This window comes from Euprymna scolopes, chromosome 10 (assembly GCF_053919585.1).
Source record: "Euprymna scolopes isolate OS-2025 chromosome 10, ASM5391958v1, whole genome shotgun sequence".
Taxonomy (NCBI): Eukaryota; Metazoa; Mollusca; class Cephalopoda; order Sepiida; family Sepiolidae; genus Euprymna; species Euprymna scolopes.
Window position 1 is genome coordinate 99,065,252 of NC_136491.1, and position 17,717 is coordinate 99,082,968.

Sequence of the window (17,717 nt, forward strand, 5' to 3'; positions counted from 1 at the left end):
AAACAATGAGATAGTTTGTATCTTTATGAATTTATATGGGGAGAGCTAGTGGCACAAATAAAATCGGTGAAATCACATGCATTTATTCTACATTAATTATTTTTCATTTTGAATTAAAACTAAGTTTTACTTGAAAATAAAAGTTGTTTAAAATTTACTTAAATTACTTGTCGTTCTAAAGTATAGAAAAAATTTAATTTAAAATTAAAAAATAGTTTTAAAGTAGTTTAACTTTTTTTTCTTGCATTTATTCTACATAAGTAAAAAATAAAACCCTATTTAGCGACATTGCCTAGATTTTTATGTAAAGTTTAAAAATTAACCTGAAATTATTAATCAAAAAGACCTTTCCTTGTTATGCACCAGCAAGACTTGGCAAAACTTCTGCTAAACAGAAAGCGAAAGGCAAAACGAAATGACTTTACCAATGTGACCTTAAGGTTTAAGTAGTAACGTTTTTTAACATAAAGTTGAACGTCAAAAAACGACATTATTTTTGCACCAACCTAATATATAAACTTGTGAGCAAAAAAATAAATGGGACAAACAAATTTTATACATTTTATTGCACTAAAGGCTATATTGAACAATGAACAATTGAACAAGGAAACTTAAACGAGACTAATAACACAGAACAAGACATTTACTTTAATAAAAGCTTAGTATGGAATCGCATTCCCTTTTGATTTCTTTAAAAGATCAATCCCTTTAGACATGGTCTCAACCAAAGTCGAACACTGAACAGCTTCTCACATTTTGCCATTGTTCTCAATAGTTCTTCCGGCCAATGCACGATATATTATGGACCAAATATTCTCGATTGGGTTTAAATCGGAGCTTTGACCTGGCCAAAATATTACATCAATTGAATTATCAGAAAACCATTTTTTGTAACTTTAGCAGTTTATGAATATTAGGAATAATAAAGGTCCAAGGATAAACCCCTGAGGTACACCCGCATTGATATTGTTAGATGTACGATCGTTGAGGACAACCTAGATTCTTCTCTTATTTAAGAAGGATTTAATTGTTAAGTATTCGTCCAGTGAAACCGTATGATCTGATTTTCCTGAGAAGACCATTGTGCCATACCCTGTTAAAAGCCTTAGAATATATCTAGGGCTACCGCTCTACCCTCTCCTGCTTTATCCAGTGTATGGTATATACGTTCAGAGATTACAGTTAGGATATCTGCTGTAGAACGGGCTTGCCTAAATCCTTATTGTTGGTCGGTCAGAAGTTTAGCAGCTGTAAGGTGATGAAGCTAGAGTTTGGTTAATTATGGACTCAAATATTTTGGCAAGGAGGCTAATGGGACGATAATTTAATGGGTATATATATATATATATATATATATATATATATATATATAGAGAGAGAGAGAGAGAGAGAGAGAGAGACAGACAGACAGACAGAGAGAGAGAGAAAGTGAAGATAAAAATGTATATGTTTTAAGGTTTTTCAAATTACTGAGAAGGAACGACAGAGTGTGTCGGTTGTATGAAGCATGTAAGTTGTTCAAAGTGGTGTTTTTCATAAGTTTTTAAAAGTAAACATCTGATGAGTATGTGTCTAAATATGCAGCTAATAACGTAATTTTGTAGACTTGTTAGTCGCAATACGAAACAAATTGTAATGGATACCTTTTGAAAAGTAATAAATAACCAACTGAAAACACTTGATGTTTGGAACTTGAAGAATTATTATGTTACTCTCTCTCTCTCTCTTTTTTTTTCTCTCTCTCTCTCTTTATATATATATATATATATATATATATATATATATATATATATACACCTACACATTCGTCATTATTATAGAGTGGAGGATGACATACCATAATTTGTATTTGTCTGTCGGTTTTTATTCAGTTTTCGAGAATATTCTGTTGTTTTCGAGCACCTGTCTTTGACAGAAGAACTACCAATCGGTTCTATCTTTAATTCGGTGTCTGTTAACGAGTGGGCGTTGCCAACGCTGGTTGTATTATTTGCATCAACATTGTCCTCTTCTTCAACAGGCTGGAAAAAAATTGGGTAGAAAATTACATGTGAAATATGCAAAACAAATGTATAAAAATAATTCGATCAACATTTTGATTTTGACTCATTCTAAAATGTTAACAAATTATCCCATTGCAAATATAACCTCCATTTAATTTGCAGTTTTCTTTGAAATAAATACTACTAACAATACTCTTTGTTATCAGTAGCAAATATAAATTAAAATGGCTCTCATTTTTCCTTTTAGCAACAACTGAAACTACAAATAGTAAATACTTATAATAATAAATTCTTCCATTTTTATTAATGAATACCAATTAAACAATATCTAATTTTCATATAAAAAGAGGTAAAAATAATTGGGAAATGATTAGCAAAAGCAGTCTATTTAGTGACAGATAATATGGATTTCATTCTACAAGATCAACAGCTGACATGCTGACTGTAATATCACAAAAGATCACGGAATCCATTAATAAAGGCTTCGTTTCTAGGGAGATAGCTCTTAAAATATCAAAGATTTCTGATAGGACTTGGCACAAAGGTTTGCTTTACAAACTTTTATACATGTTTCATTGAACAGCAGGGATAATTCCTGTTTTTTTCTCTTGTGATCCGTTTTTCCCGTTTGGCAGGCCAATGCTCGAACATTATGTTTGAGTGTAAAAACAAATTCGCTATAGTCACAAACGTTTTCAACTTCCATGAGTCGTTTTCAAATGAATGATGAATTAAAAATTACATTTGGTGAATTTATTGAAAAAGTCAATTAAAATCGTTTAAAATCATTAAAAACACTTAAGTGTGCCCTCCCTCTTCATATAAAATATCTAGCTATGTTAATCTGGAAATATCCTATCAACTCTCAAATTCTTTTTCTGATACTTCTACAAAAGTAGTTGCTAGTGGGTAGATGTCTAGGTAGATGGTGCCAATGCTGGCATGCCTCAAGGATCCATTTTGGCCCTAACTCTCTTTTTGATTTTAATCAATGATCTTTCAAATCATACATTCAGATTATTAGTTGTCATCTATGCAGATGGCACAGCTATCTATGGCAGCACTTTGAAGATCATTGATAACCAAGATCTTGCCGATTTTCTCTGTTCTGATTGGGAGGACACGACACAAGGGGGGGAGTAGTTTGCTACATTTAACACCTATAAAACCAAGCTTCTCTTCTTTCTCTGCTAATACTCGGATACTCATTTTGCACCAGTTGAAATAAATGGCTTTCTCCGTTCTTAGGAATGACTTTCACTTTAGATCTGGAATTGGAGACATATATTAAATCTGTTATTAAGGTTGCTAGGAAAACGGTTGGCTCATTTTATTGCTCTAGAAAGTGCCTGACTCCTGACGCAATCTTCTACCCATATAAGAGTTAGATAGTTATATGATGGAGTATTGCTGCCATTTTTTTATTTTTTTTTGCTTCTGCATAATACAAAGTCGACTTCACAATCTAGTGGGGTGTGACACAATGATAAAGAGCCTGTTTGAAATTTTTGAGCTCCCCACATTTAGAAAACTATTCTGTCGTTGGGTGGGGGAGACAAGTATAGTTGAAAATGGTGTTAAGGAAGACATGATAAATGCAGTAACCCTTCGCTGGACTAAGGCTGACAGTTATTGGCAAAAGGCGAGGACAACTGGGTTATAGTAGGTCAGAGAAATGTTGACTGTCATCGGCTTGTCAAAATTTAATAACAATATACGTATTCATGGTAATTGTCTGTATTTTTGAGATTAGGTGTTTTCATTGATTGAGATTGTCGGACTGACTTCCTCATCTTGGTTGTTATAGTCACAACGTTTCGGCCGTTTTGCCCTCCGGCCTTCATCTATTGAACTGGGGAACCGTTTGTTAGAAGTCTCGAACCCAACCCTTTATTATTATTACGGGGGGTACCGTGTTCGGCTAGGCTCTGGGACATAGTTGCTGATTCTCTGTTTTGAATGTTACTTTTCACTGCCTTCGTTCAGGATTGAACTCAGCACCTTTGGGTAACTGTAAACTTTGATACAACGTCTAGGACCACTCGGCCATATGTCACTGACTTCCTCATCTTGGTTGTTATAATCACAACGTTTCGGCCGTTACCCCCATAATAATAATAGAGGGTTGGGTTCGAGACTCCTAACAAACGGTTCCCCAGTTCGATACAAAACACCTGATGAAGGCCATAGGGCAAAACGGCCGAAACGTTGTGACTATAACAACCAAGATGAGGAAGTCAGTCCGACAATCTCAATCAATACGTATTCATGTTTCTCTTTCTTTCTCTCTCTTTTGCATTCTTTCTCTTTCTCCCTCTTTCGTTTTGTAATTCAGTTGGGAAGTGTAACTTAATAACACGGTTGCATGCTAGTTCAACTCTCGAGTTCTTAAAATGTTTCTTCAAATGTTAAAATAAAAAAAATATTTTTATAAAAACATATATTAGTCGTTTATTTTATACACCGTTCAGATGCAAAGAATCCGAAGAGAAGACCCGTCAAGTAGACATAGCAAACGACATATCAACTCCTCCAGGTAAAGGATGTGCCTATCGTTTTTATATTTATCAGTTGGGGAGCTACAGGACGTAACAGCCGTTGTAGAAACGTCTCCAGGACATGGATAAACCAAGGCACTGCTAGAAAAGACTTGTCCTGCCTTGATCGGGTTCAAAATAGACTTCGTGGCCTGGTGGGAGATGTCCGTTTCTCTTCTCTGCAACCTCTATCTCACAGAAGAGATGTTGCGAGTTTGTCTCTGCTTCATCGTTATTTTCATGGAAAGTGCTCGACTGAGCTTCAATCTATGGTCCCCCCCTCGCCAAACTTTCACAAGAAACACTAGACTAGCTGAAAACACTATCAATAATTTTTCACACTCTTTATTTGTGCCTAAACCTAAACATAGATTTCATGATCAAAGCTTCTTTCTTAGAACTGCACGCCTGTGGAATTGTCTTCCATTTTCCTGCTTTCCAGCTGTCTATAATATGGTTGTCTTCAAGTCCAACGTGAACAAGTTTCTGATGAGCCGTTCCACTTAAGTTAACAAATTTACCGAACTTCCATTACTATCGATTACTATATTGTCCTTTTGACTACTCTACACTCTTTAACTCTTATCCTTGAGTGGCCTATCGGCCTTGATAAGTGGTGACGTTTATGTCATAGGAGAGAATGATCACTTCTTTTTCCTACAGCCTCTATCACACAAAAGGCACCTTGCTAGCTTTCTTAACCCTATTGTTATTTTCATGATATAAGTGTCTTCTTGAACTCCAATCTCTCCTGTAAAACATTTACAATAAAGACTCGTCTAGCTACAACCACTGCCAAGAACTTCCCTTTCTTTCTCAGTGTATCTAAATCCCAGAGGAACTTTCACGAACAATTTTTTATTCCAACAGCTTCCTAATTGTGGAACACAATGTTGCAGAGCTATTTCCCAGTTGATTACAACATAGCCGTTTTCAAGTCTAATATTAACAAATATTTGTCTAGCCGTCCTCTTAAGTAATCAATTTCTGTCCATCCACTTATCATTTCCAATCTTCTTATAATATTGTTCATCAGCCGACCGACAATCTCAAAAATCCTTATTATCGAGTGGCTTTGGGAAGTGGTTATTTATCTCTGTTTATATAAAATTAGGTATGTGTATGCGTTTATACATTTCTATGTGGACTATATTTAGTTTAATTTAATTTTATAGAAAGGGAAGGGAATTAAAGCTCTGTGAAACTTTAACACTAGTTAATTATAAGTTAATAAATATTCTTCAGTATTTAGTTCCTTTGGATTATTTCAAAGAGTTTTTCAGTGGCATTATATAGCTACAACATCCCATTTGGAATAACAAATCTTCCAAATTTGCATCAAATTTGGCCGATAGTCATTAGGCATAAATGAAACAAGATTCCTTGAATTAAATTTCTTTTTAAGTTCTTGATCTTAAGCTTTCATTTTAGACATTTTCTAGAATCAACATGATGTAATGAATTTTGATTAAAAAATTGGAATAACAATTCTAGACCAAAGGTTTAGTAGCATTGTAAAAGAGCACAGACGCGCGTATGAAAATGCATATTAAATGCGAAATGACGTCACTGGAAGGAAAAAGAGTATAAAAAGCACAGAGAGAGAACACGTTAGTGGGACGATCACGTGAGAGATGTCATAGCCATAAAGAAAAGTCATGCAAGGCGCGAGAATGAGGAAATAAATATCGTTGTACAAAAAAGACCAAAAAAAAAAAACGTTTCTATTCTTTGTCTATTTTACGACTGAGACTACAACATGTTGGGTAACGTTACAACATTATATCTTGATTTTAATCATCAAAAGTGGACATAAAAGTGATCCAAAACTGTTTTGCTACTTATCTAGTTTACAACTGAATCCCCAACAACTTCCCGTTGGCATCTTTCAGCAGGTTACATAAGCAGCCAAAAGATGCTGAAGCGATTATCCAATCAGGTGTCAGTAGATAACAGATTTCAATGAAAGCGTGAAATTCATTAGATTAAAAAAATGTATTTTTGAATCAAGAATGATTTTTAACATACTATCTTAGGATGAATTTCCCTTTTCCGATTCATTATGTTAAAAATGGCCTTCTGTTTAGATAGTCATTCTAAACATGGAGAAGGAGAGGAATTTTACGTTTTGAATTAATCGTCTGGGAGTCTTAGCTTCGGCATCTTTTGACTGCTTATGTAACCTGCCAGAAGATACTAACGTAAAGTTGTTAGAAATTGGGTTGTGAAATGGATAATTACCACTGTTTAGGTCAGAAAATTAATTTTACACATCTTGGGTATTCATGAATGTATGTCAATAACATTCATCCTAGGCGGGTTGAACTGGTTTCTCTCAAAAGAGGAAGTTTCATGGGAATGCCAACTTCACAAGCAGTCTCCATTCGCACACATATCCCGATCAGAGCAGATGACGGCGTTAGGTTTTTGCTGTTCTTGCAGAAAGGTGTCGACCCCCCCCCTACATACAGCGTTTGGCATTCCTAAATGTTCACTCATCTGGTACTGACCAGCCTCAACGTTGCTTAACTTCGGCGATCAAAAAGAACCGGTGTGTCAATGTGATTTTAACATACATTGGGTGTTTTTGTACTATCAATCTCACTGTGTGTATGACAATTCTTCTAGTTATTCTTTATAAATAAAACAGTAGATGTATGTATATGTGTCTGTCTGTGTGTAAATATTTAACCAATAAACTCTTAAACTACTGGTCACATAACACTGAAATTAACAGGAAATAGTAATCAAACATGATGGATTGATGGATGAATAACGCGTATGTTCATTTCAACTTGTCGACATATCTATTAGTCTGAGCACGCATAAACTAATTATCTAAAAGTAGTTTAATTTTAACACTTTTTTTTTATCTATGTGACAGATTAGCTCAAATTGTAGCGAACGCAGCTGGACTGCTAAATGAGAAACACGGCTGGGCACTAAATATTTTGGTTTCGATTCTAGCTGATGGCACCCAAGTCATTTTTTTTAAACTTTTGAAACCAGTATTATATATATATATATATATATATATATATATATATATATATGAATATGTATATGTATATATATATATATATATATATATATATATATAATTTAAAGGAGATTAGAACAATAGTCTAAAGAGCAGAGTGTATTTTAATGTAATAGTGAAATTACTAGTTTAATTAAAATACAGGAAAGAAAAAGTGCTCGTTGTAATTTAGAACAATAGTCTAAAGAGCATAGTGTATTTTAATGTAATGTAATTATCAATCACATTACTAAATATATATATATATATATATATATATACATATACATATATATACATATATATATATATACATATATATATATACACACACACACATATATATATATATATATATATATATATATATATATATATATATATATATATATATATCCAATAGAGAATTATCTCTGTAATAATAATAAATATGATATCTACATGAAGTAAAATATATATAAGTATATCGTATATAAAACAAAGAAGTTAAATGGGATATTTGACATTGACAATGTATTATATAATATAATATTAAACCAGTAATGTACAAATTCAAAATGGACAACAAACGTTATTCATTATAATTTCCTACTATTCATGTAATTACATTAATTTATTAATTATATATGTTTCTTTAATAATTGGATATCCACAATTTGAAAAGCACTTGATATTAAGAATTTAAAATTTAACGGTTGAAAAGACCAGACTGGTGCAAAATTGATTTTAATAAGCGTATATATTTATTAAAATTAAATGGAATAATATTGGTAAATACGTTGTCTAGTAATATTAGGAAATTATGTTGATAGAGAAATTTATTATATGAACAGGTCTACCTTTACTTTATTATATAGATGTAATCATACAATATAGATTTACAAAAATAAACATGGCAAACTACTTAAGAGTTCATATGTAGTAGTTATTAGATATTTAATTCATAGTTAAGATTGTTGTGGTTTTGGTTTTTGCAGTTAAAATCGTCATGTCTCAGTACTTTACGTACACACTCTATGGCCCGAAGCCACAACTCCGAAATCTCTTCTTTTCTCTGAAATCAGGCTTTTTATCTAACCCGGCACTATCTTATTTGCATATGAGTAATGAGATTTTATGTTAGTTTGCGAGACCCCCTAGCATATAATCAGACACGACCACCATTTTGTTATTTTTTGCCTGTAACTGGGCCTAACATTCTTCCCAAACTCATCCAAAATTTTTACATAAATCTCTTCCGCATTTTTATTATTTATTACAAGTGATGAGAAGGCATCACAGCAGTTAACATCAATCTCGGTATAGTAACCTTGTGTATGTAATGAGCATAAATTTAATCTCTGCAACAACCCTATTTATGTCAAGAAAAAATTCAAGATAAATCCATACATTTCATGAAATTCATAAAATTCAAAATAAATCCATACATTTCATGAAATTAATAAAATTCAAGATAAATGCATATATTTCATGAAATTCATAAAATTCAAGATAAATGCATATATTTCATGAAATTCATAAAATTCACGATAAAACTATATAGTTCATGAAATTCATAAAATTCAAGATAAAGCTCTACCATAGTAAAATTCATAAATTCAAGATGAAGCTCTTCTCAGATCGGGATACCATGGTAAAATAGAATACATGAGGAGTGTAAACAGTAGGAGTAGCAAACCTAACTGCACAATACATTTAATGAAATTCATAAAATTCAAGATAAATCCATACATTTCATGAAATTCATAAAATTCAAGATAAATCCATTTCAGAAAATTAATAAAATTCAAGATAAATCCATGCATTTAATGAAATTCATAAAATTCAAGATAAATCCATACATTTCAGAAAATTAATAAAATTCAAAATAAATTTATACATTCATAAAATTCAAAATACATTTATACATTTGATGAAATTCATAAAATTCAAAATAAATTTATACATTTGATGAAATTCATAAAATTCAAAATAAATTTATACATTTGATGAAATTCATAAAATTCAAAATAAATTTATACATTTGATGAAATTCAAAAAATTCAAAATAAATTTATACATTTGATGAAATTCATAAAATTCAAAATAAATTTATACATTTGATGAAATTCATAAAATTCAAAATAAATTTATACATTTGATGAAATTCATAAAATTCAAAATAAATTTATACATTTAATGAAATTCATAAAATTCAAGATAAATCTAAACTTTTACTGTGTAAAAACTTTTCAGAACATCTTGTCATATAGAATCATTTCTTACCTGAACAGGTTTTTTGTGGAGTATTTTTGGATCAACGTCTTTCTCTTTGTTTTTAATTTGTTCGAGCAGCTTGTGGTTATCTGATTCAAATTGACTGATCTTTGTTTGGGCCCTGACCAACTGGGCGGAAAGGTTCAGATTGCTCTCAAGAAGTTGGCTTACCTGGTGTTGAAGATCCGCTAAAAGTAGATGAACACATACATAAACATAATATGTATTAGTTCTTATTTTTCCCTCTCTTTCTACAATCCTCCCCCTACCATTAGTCACGCGCACACTGACACACACACACACACACACACACACACACACACACACACACACACACCAAAAAGAAGAGAGTTGAACAAGATATGAAACGCATTATAAAAATATAAAAAATTATAAAAAATGATAAAAGTCTGAAAAACCTACAATTATTGTTGGCTACACTCTTTTAAATGCACACAATCATCACTATATATATATATATATATATATATATATATATATATATATATATATATATATATATATATATATACAAAGGTTACTTTGTGTGTGTGAGAGAGAGAGGGAGCTCCTTGCTCCTAGGTTCCGAAACAGCTGATTTTGCAAATTTAACACAAAGCTAATTTATATGTCTGCCAGTGTTCTTAGATATGTTTTTTACAGAAATTTATCCTAGAAGTATCAAAAACCAAAAAAAAAAAAAAAGGATCTCATAGCAAAAATTAATAATGTTTGCAAGGAAATATTTGACGTTACGATGGCAAAAGAAAATAAAAAAAAATCTCAGCAAATCATTTCTTCTTTAAAAAAACATTCATTTAAATCTGGAGATATAGCTTATTGGTAGAGCATTTGACTACAGATTGAATGATCCCCGGTGTACTTCACCATTTTATTTTAATTTTTTCCTATAAATGAGTTCAATTTATGATAAAAGAAGAGGTGCCATTTAAAATCATCGCAAATCATTTCTTCCTTCGCACATTTTAAAACTAAACATCAATTAAAAGTGACTTTCTAGGACATTGATCGTCACTCTCAACTGACATGATATTGTAAAAAAAAAAAAAAAATAGATGGAATTTGATGAACGACATTATCATTATTATTTTTTTTATTAAAATTTTTTTTTTGCAAATTAGTCCACCGGGTAAATTATTTCTTGTTATGTATAATAATCAATAGAGGATTGATTCTATAATAGTACATACGCAATGTGCATAAACTAAAATATCATATTGTATAACCGGGCAAGGTCGGGCTGCTAGCTAGTACACACACACACACACACACACACACACACACACACACACACACACATATATATATATATATATATATATATATATATATATATATATATATATATATATATATATATAAATAATAAAGCATGAGTATTTACACCCAAAGATAAAAAGCATTAATAAGACTTTCAAAAAAATAGTGGACAATCCAAACCTTATGATTCAAGCGGATAAAACTATGAACTTTTACAGCATGAATTTTCAAACATACAACAATCTCATTTTAACTGAACTTAATAATAAATATAAAAAGCAACTGAAGAGGATCTCTATAGGATTAACTTGTTAGCGCTGAAAATTTGTGAGAAAATGAATATTCAGGATAAATTAGAAATTTATACTCTACTTAACCTTCGGTTTTTATTGAAGGACCACAAACCGGATTTCATTAATAACCCCAGTATTAGAAGAATTGCACCGTGTGCATCTGACATAGATAACATCAGTACAATGATACTAGACATAATTATACCAACCTTAAAATCCAAAATAAAACATAAACTCTTGATTTCTTTGGTAAAAGTGATTAAGTGGTTCGATAGGTTCCCAAAAACTAAAAAAAAGTAAATTCATTATGTTTGACATAGATGCATATTACCCTTTGATATTTCCTATACTATTCAAGGAAGCACTTAAATTAGCGGAAAAGGAACCGGAGATTGAAATTATAAAAATAGCTAGAAAAACCTTAATCAGATACAACGATGAGCTCTGGACAAGGAAAGATAGAGAGAGCCATTTTGACATCAGAATGGGTACGGATTCGGTATGGTTACTGACTTGGCACGCTTGTACTTATTAAAGGAGATGAACAGAAAAATATCTGGTTTAAATGGGGTGGTGGCGCTATATAGGGATGACGCACTATTTATAGTTAATTCCAGCGATTGAATTACTGAAAAAAAACAAGGAAAAATATCAGAAGTTTTTTTAATGAAATAGGATTAGAAATAACAATAGACAGCAATTACAAAAAAGTAAACTTTCTATACATTACTCTTAATCTAAGTGATAACACATATGAACGGTATCACAAACCTAACTAAAAATATTTTATATTGATTATCAATCGAATCATCCTAAATGTATGAAGAAGGCTCTTATCCCTAACATTTCTAAAAGAATATCTAAGCTTTCAAAGAATGAAAGTCTTTTTGATAAAAACGAAGAATATTACAATGAAGCTCTTCTCAGATCGGAATACCATGGTAAAATAGAATACACGAGGAATGTAAACAGTAGGAATAACAAAAATATCGTATAACATGCAATGAGAGCAAGAAAAAACCGAAGATTAATAAAGGATACAATAATAAGGATCAAAGGAATGAAAACAGAGAAAGTAATAATTGCAGTAAAACAGGTAATGATGAGGTGGGTACTAGAAATGAGAGAAACAGGCGCAAGAAACAAGTTTGGTTTAATCCGCCGTTTAGCGAGCTTATCCAAAACAATATACCTAAGGAATTTTACAGAATAATTGAAAAAAAATTCCCACCTGAGAATAGACTAAGCAAAATAGTTAATAGGAACTCAGTAAAACTATCTTTCTCCACCTCCGCCAACTTAGCCAACACTATAATAAGCTCTAATAACAGGAAAATAAGCAAAATAAGGGATAATAATAAGTCAGTATCGGATGAAAGTGTTTTAGAGAAAAACTGTAACTGCAGAATACCATATCCGTTGGGTGGCTTAACCTCAGAAATAGTGTACAAATGTGAGTTTAAGGCTGATAATATTAAGAAGGTAATTGGAGCCATGGAATGTGTCTTTAACGAAACATACAGAACTGGAGAATGAAACTAATAGAGAATGTGTTAATGATAGAAGGGGGAATGGGACAAGAATCAACATTAGAAATAAAAAGATGAACACAACTGTATTAGGTGATTCGGTTAGGGAACTTCATAAAAACAAAAAAGATTTTGAATTAAAATGGTCAATAGTAGATAAGGGTAGTAAGTGTAGACCTGGGAAATCAGAAATAAAAGGCTGGGTGCTATACAGGGAATAGATTTTAAACGTAGCCGAGAGAAAAAAGATTCTCGAAAAAAATGTTCTTGAGTGCAAGATCAAAGTTAATATAGAGTCAAATGGCTAATAATGGTGTAAATTGGACGTGATGAGTGATTCAAATTTAGCAAGTAAATCTGGAACCCAATATTTTACACTAGAAATATATTTTTAGAATTAAAGACAATGGATTATTATATAAAAATTCCAAATCTATAAAAATGTTTAACAAAAATTAGCAATATTGTTTCAAATCTGGGAACACAATTTTAGTTATATTGATGATGAAATAGTTGATACCGTTTCTAGATGAATAAAATAGTTTAACGAAAATTAGCAATATGAATTCAACAACAACGACAAAAAAAACAATATTAGTAATTAAAGAATAGGGATTAATTGATACTGTTTTTAGATCAGTAAAACTTGAAAAATCCTAGCTTATTAAATAATACTCTTGTTCTGAACGATTGAATCCAAAAACCCAAGGCGAACCTCCACTTTTATTGGAGTAAAACGTAGATGGAGCTAAAGAATATATTTATTAATAGAATACTTATTAATGGGATATGTATTATTATTAGATAAGTATTTAAGAATTTAATTCCCGAATTGATATTATTTGAATTAAAGCCATACATAACCTCAGAAAATTATGGCTAGATGGCAAACGTAGGTTAAATCTTTGGTAATAAAATCAGTATCATGGTTAAGAGATGAATTACAAACTTATATTTTGGAAATTCAGCAGCGGACTCTTCCATATGTAATACATTGATGTCCGCATTCTATAGATGTTCAGCGTGAATGGAGACGCCCTGATATTATTGTAGCTCTTTTGTTAAAACTGCAAAAGTATTTCTCTAAACTAGCAGGGACGCTCGGCGTAACTCGGTCCTAAAATACGTTTAAATATGATATTTTAATTCATGCAGATTCCGTATATATTATTATAGAGTCAATTTTCTATCGATTCTTCCATATAATAAAGTTGTGGTTTTAAAAAAATTTATATATATCCATATGATTTGGGTGCATCGGTTTGAATCGAAACCGGAACCAAAACTCATGAAGAATATATATATATATATATATATATATATATATATATATATATATATATATATATATATATATATATATATATATATATACATATGTAACTTAAGTTCTTTCAGTTATAATCGACACCGAAACCAAAACTTATAAAAAAATTCTTGGTAAAATTATTTATTACAAGTAATGGAAGGTCATAACAATTAAACGACAGTCACTCGAAAGAAATAAAAGATGTAAGCGTAACACACAAAATAACACACACTCTATCGTATTAATATATAGATTACAAAAACAACTATCTAGATTAATAGTCAAATTTTAGTTTCTTCGGAGAGTATTAAAAGGCATTACATGAGTACAACGTCTCATTTAAAAATTCAAATATATCAGATATGTCTTGAATTTTATCCATAATATATTGCTACTCTAGAGATTTTGTTAACTAGTATGAATTTTGTCATGGGTTACATAAGTGCATGTCAGATAACCTAGCATGTGGCGTGATTGAATAAAATGGGGTCAGAGGTTAGCTCCTTAGACAAAGTGTGTTAAAAATATAGATGATGAGGTCATACTTTCAAGGAGAGAAACAACGGAATTTTTAAAAGTCATATCCAGCCAAAAAATCGGGACAGGCAAGATGTTCCCAACAATGTAGAAATCTAAGTGGATGCTGCCTCGGGAATCTGCCTGTGTGTCGCCATCATTAAGACAGAGTTAGAAAAACAAGATAAGAAAATTGAGTAAGAAATATTTTACGACCTCTCTCTTTCCCCATTCTCGTTGAAAGAGTAAACTATATGGATACAACCGACTAACAATGAAAAGAGAATACCAGCGAATGTCACCTCGTTGTCTGCCTTCTGCGTCCCTCAATTCTCAAGTAAAATAGCATGTAAGAAGAAATTAATTTTAACCTTGGTAGTTTCTTCCTCTTCCTGAACAAACTCTCTCTCTCTCCCTCTCTCTCTCTCTCTCTCTCTCTCTCTCTCTCTCTCTCTCTCTCTAATAAAACTATGGAAAACTCAACAAATCTTCATTGTGTTTACGTACGTGAGTAAATTTGCCTTAAATTCAACAAAAGCTCAACAACCACGAGGGAATCATGGCCCATGCATGGAAAAGCGACAATCGAAAGAATGGAACATCAGCAACCGCGCATGTATGTAGACAAGAGATTTTATTTGATTTATCTATTTAGTTAATCGCTCTCGAATGAAAACACACATGTGTAGAAGTATGTATTTACATAAATGACGATATGTAAACTGCAGAATGCTTATGTGTATATATATTATATAGATATTATATTATATATTATATATATAATATTATATAGATATTATATATATTATATAATATTATATATTGATATTATATATATTATATATTGATATTATATATATTATATATTGATATTATATATATATTGATATTATATATATATATTGATATTATATATATATTGATATTATATATATATATTGATATTATATATATATATATATATTATATATATATATATATATATATTATATATATATATATATTGATATTATATATATATATATTGATATTATATATATATATTATATATATATATATATATATTATATATATATATATATTATATATATATATATTCTATATATATATATATATATATATACATACATATATATATTATATTATGTATATATATATATTTCCCCACTCCCTCTGCTTTTCAATGTTTTCATTTCATACTTATGGTTTCATTAAATACTTTACAAGAAAAAATCTTATTTCGCATTTTGTTAACACCTTTCCTCTGATGAGAGGGAAAGTATTCATTTCGAAACACGGCAGATTAAGGAAACCCATTTTATTTGTGTTTCCTTTCTGAAAAATAAATGTGTTTTACTCTTGCTAACTTGTTTTACAATATATTTTATTAAATTCTTGTACTTATATTAGATATTAATATATATATATATATATATATATATATATATATATACATATATATACATATTGCTGAAAATTATCAATCATATAAAATGATGTAACTATCATATAATGGATTTAAAAAAAAATTATTTTGTATATTTCTTTCGATCTCTTCATTTGCATATTTGGTTTCGTTTCGCGTCAATGTTTAAAAAATGGGCATGGCACTATCTACCCGTTTTTACACGTTTACATATGCACGCAGCAAGGGGTGTTTTGAACCCAAATTATCTCTCTTATCGCAATAGTAGGCGGCGCTAGAATGAATGACATAAAAAATGATACACAGGAAATAAATTTAATTTAATTTTCTTCTTGTTTGGCTGGAGATGAACACACCAAACCATCATAAGTGTGTTATGCAAACGCACTTCACTCTATGTAAGACATTTCCCTCAACTTACACACACACACACACACACACACACACACACACACACACACACACACACACACACACACACACACACACACATCCTTTTTAGAAACTAGCGTACACATTCTCATTGACAAAATCTCAAAGCGAAGCTTGTTGGGTTTGAAAGGAATAAATATTTTTTGCATACATCATTTCTGTGCAGTTTCTTTGTGTTACATATGAGGGAGCATGCTTCAATAGCGATTAAGTCAGCTTGTACAGATTTCGACAAAGGTCACACTTAGTTCATGTCATCATAACCAAAATCTGCAAAACAAAACCATTCCCGGAGGCAGGTGACATAAAGTTAGGCCAAAGAGAAACAAATTAAACAGTAGACAAAACAGAGGTATGAGTCCAGATGAAGAATGACGTCACTTATTTATTTATTTTTCTTGAACTGAGAGAAAATTGGAGTTTTCAAATCTATCTGTCTCTGGGAGCCAATCGGGAGTCTGCCATGCGTTGCGCAAGGCAGTTAGCCAATAATGTAGAAAATAAAGTGAAATGTTACCACAAGGTATCCGTCCATCTGTCACTCATTTCAGTTAAGAAGTAACTAATTATTATTTTTATTCTTATTAGCCCCAAACAAGGAATAGTGCTGCTTGGACCTAAAGGGTTATTATTTGGGACTATATCTACAGGGATACTATGTACGGAGTTGAGCAGTGAGATATCTATCATATTACATTTAAACTGCATAGCAACAGAGTCAAAGAAGCAGGAAACCGGAAAGGTATACCAAAGTCTAGCAGTTCAAGGGAATAAACTATTAGAGTAGAAGGTTTTTCGGTATCTAGAGATCTCTACAGTAGAAGGGGTGGATATTTATGACGTGGAAACACAAATGCTAGGCGTTCGTTAGTTGCAGCAATTGACTGATAGCTCGACTGATAGTGTGGGACCTATTAGATTTAAGACTCATTTTTGGACACTATATAAGAAGGAGAGATTAATGATACACCAGCTCAGATGTAGCAGCATATTCCATGCATGAGCAAATGGCAGATACAGGATACTGTCAGGTGTGAGTAATTTTCTAGCACGATAGAGGGAACCTTCCTTACAGCAACCTTGGCAATGTCTTCAATGTATTTGTTCTAATTCATG

At 31.2% G+C, this 17,717-nt stretch overlaps 1 protein-coding gene across 8 annotated transcripts in view; it reads right to left on the reverse strand.

Annotated features, from left to right (window-relative positions):
• The window catches only part of LOC145286160 (uncharacterized), a 205,414-nt gene that overhangs the window by 42,284 nt on the left and 145,413 nt on the right, over window positions 1-17,717 (reverse strand). For all 8 annotated transcript variants that reach the window (XM_080134939.1, XM_080134932.1, XM_080134938.1 and 5 more), the window contains 2 exons: window positions 9,825-10,003; window positions 1,838-2,021 (listed from right to left, as the gene is read on the reverse strand). In XM_080134939.1, coding sequence (XP_079991065.1) covers window positions 1,838-2,021; window positions 9,825-10,003 — 363 coding nt within the window. The remainder of the gene's footprint in view (window positions 1-1,837; window positions 2,022-9,824; window positions 10,004-17,717) is intronic.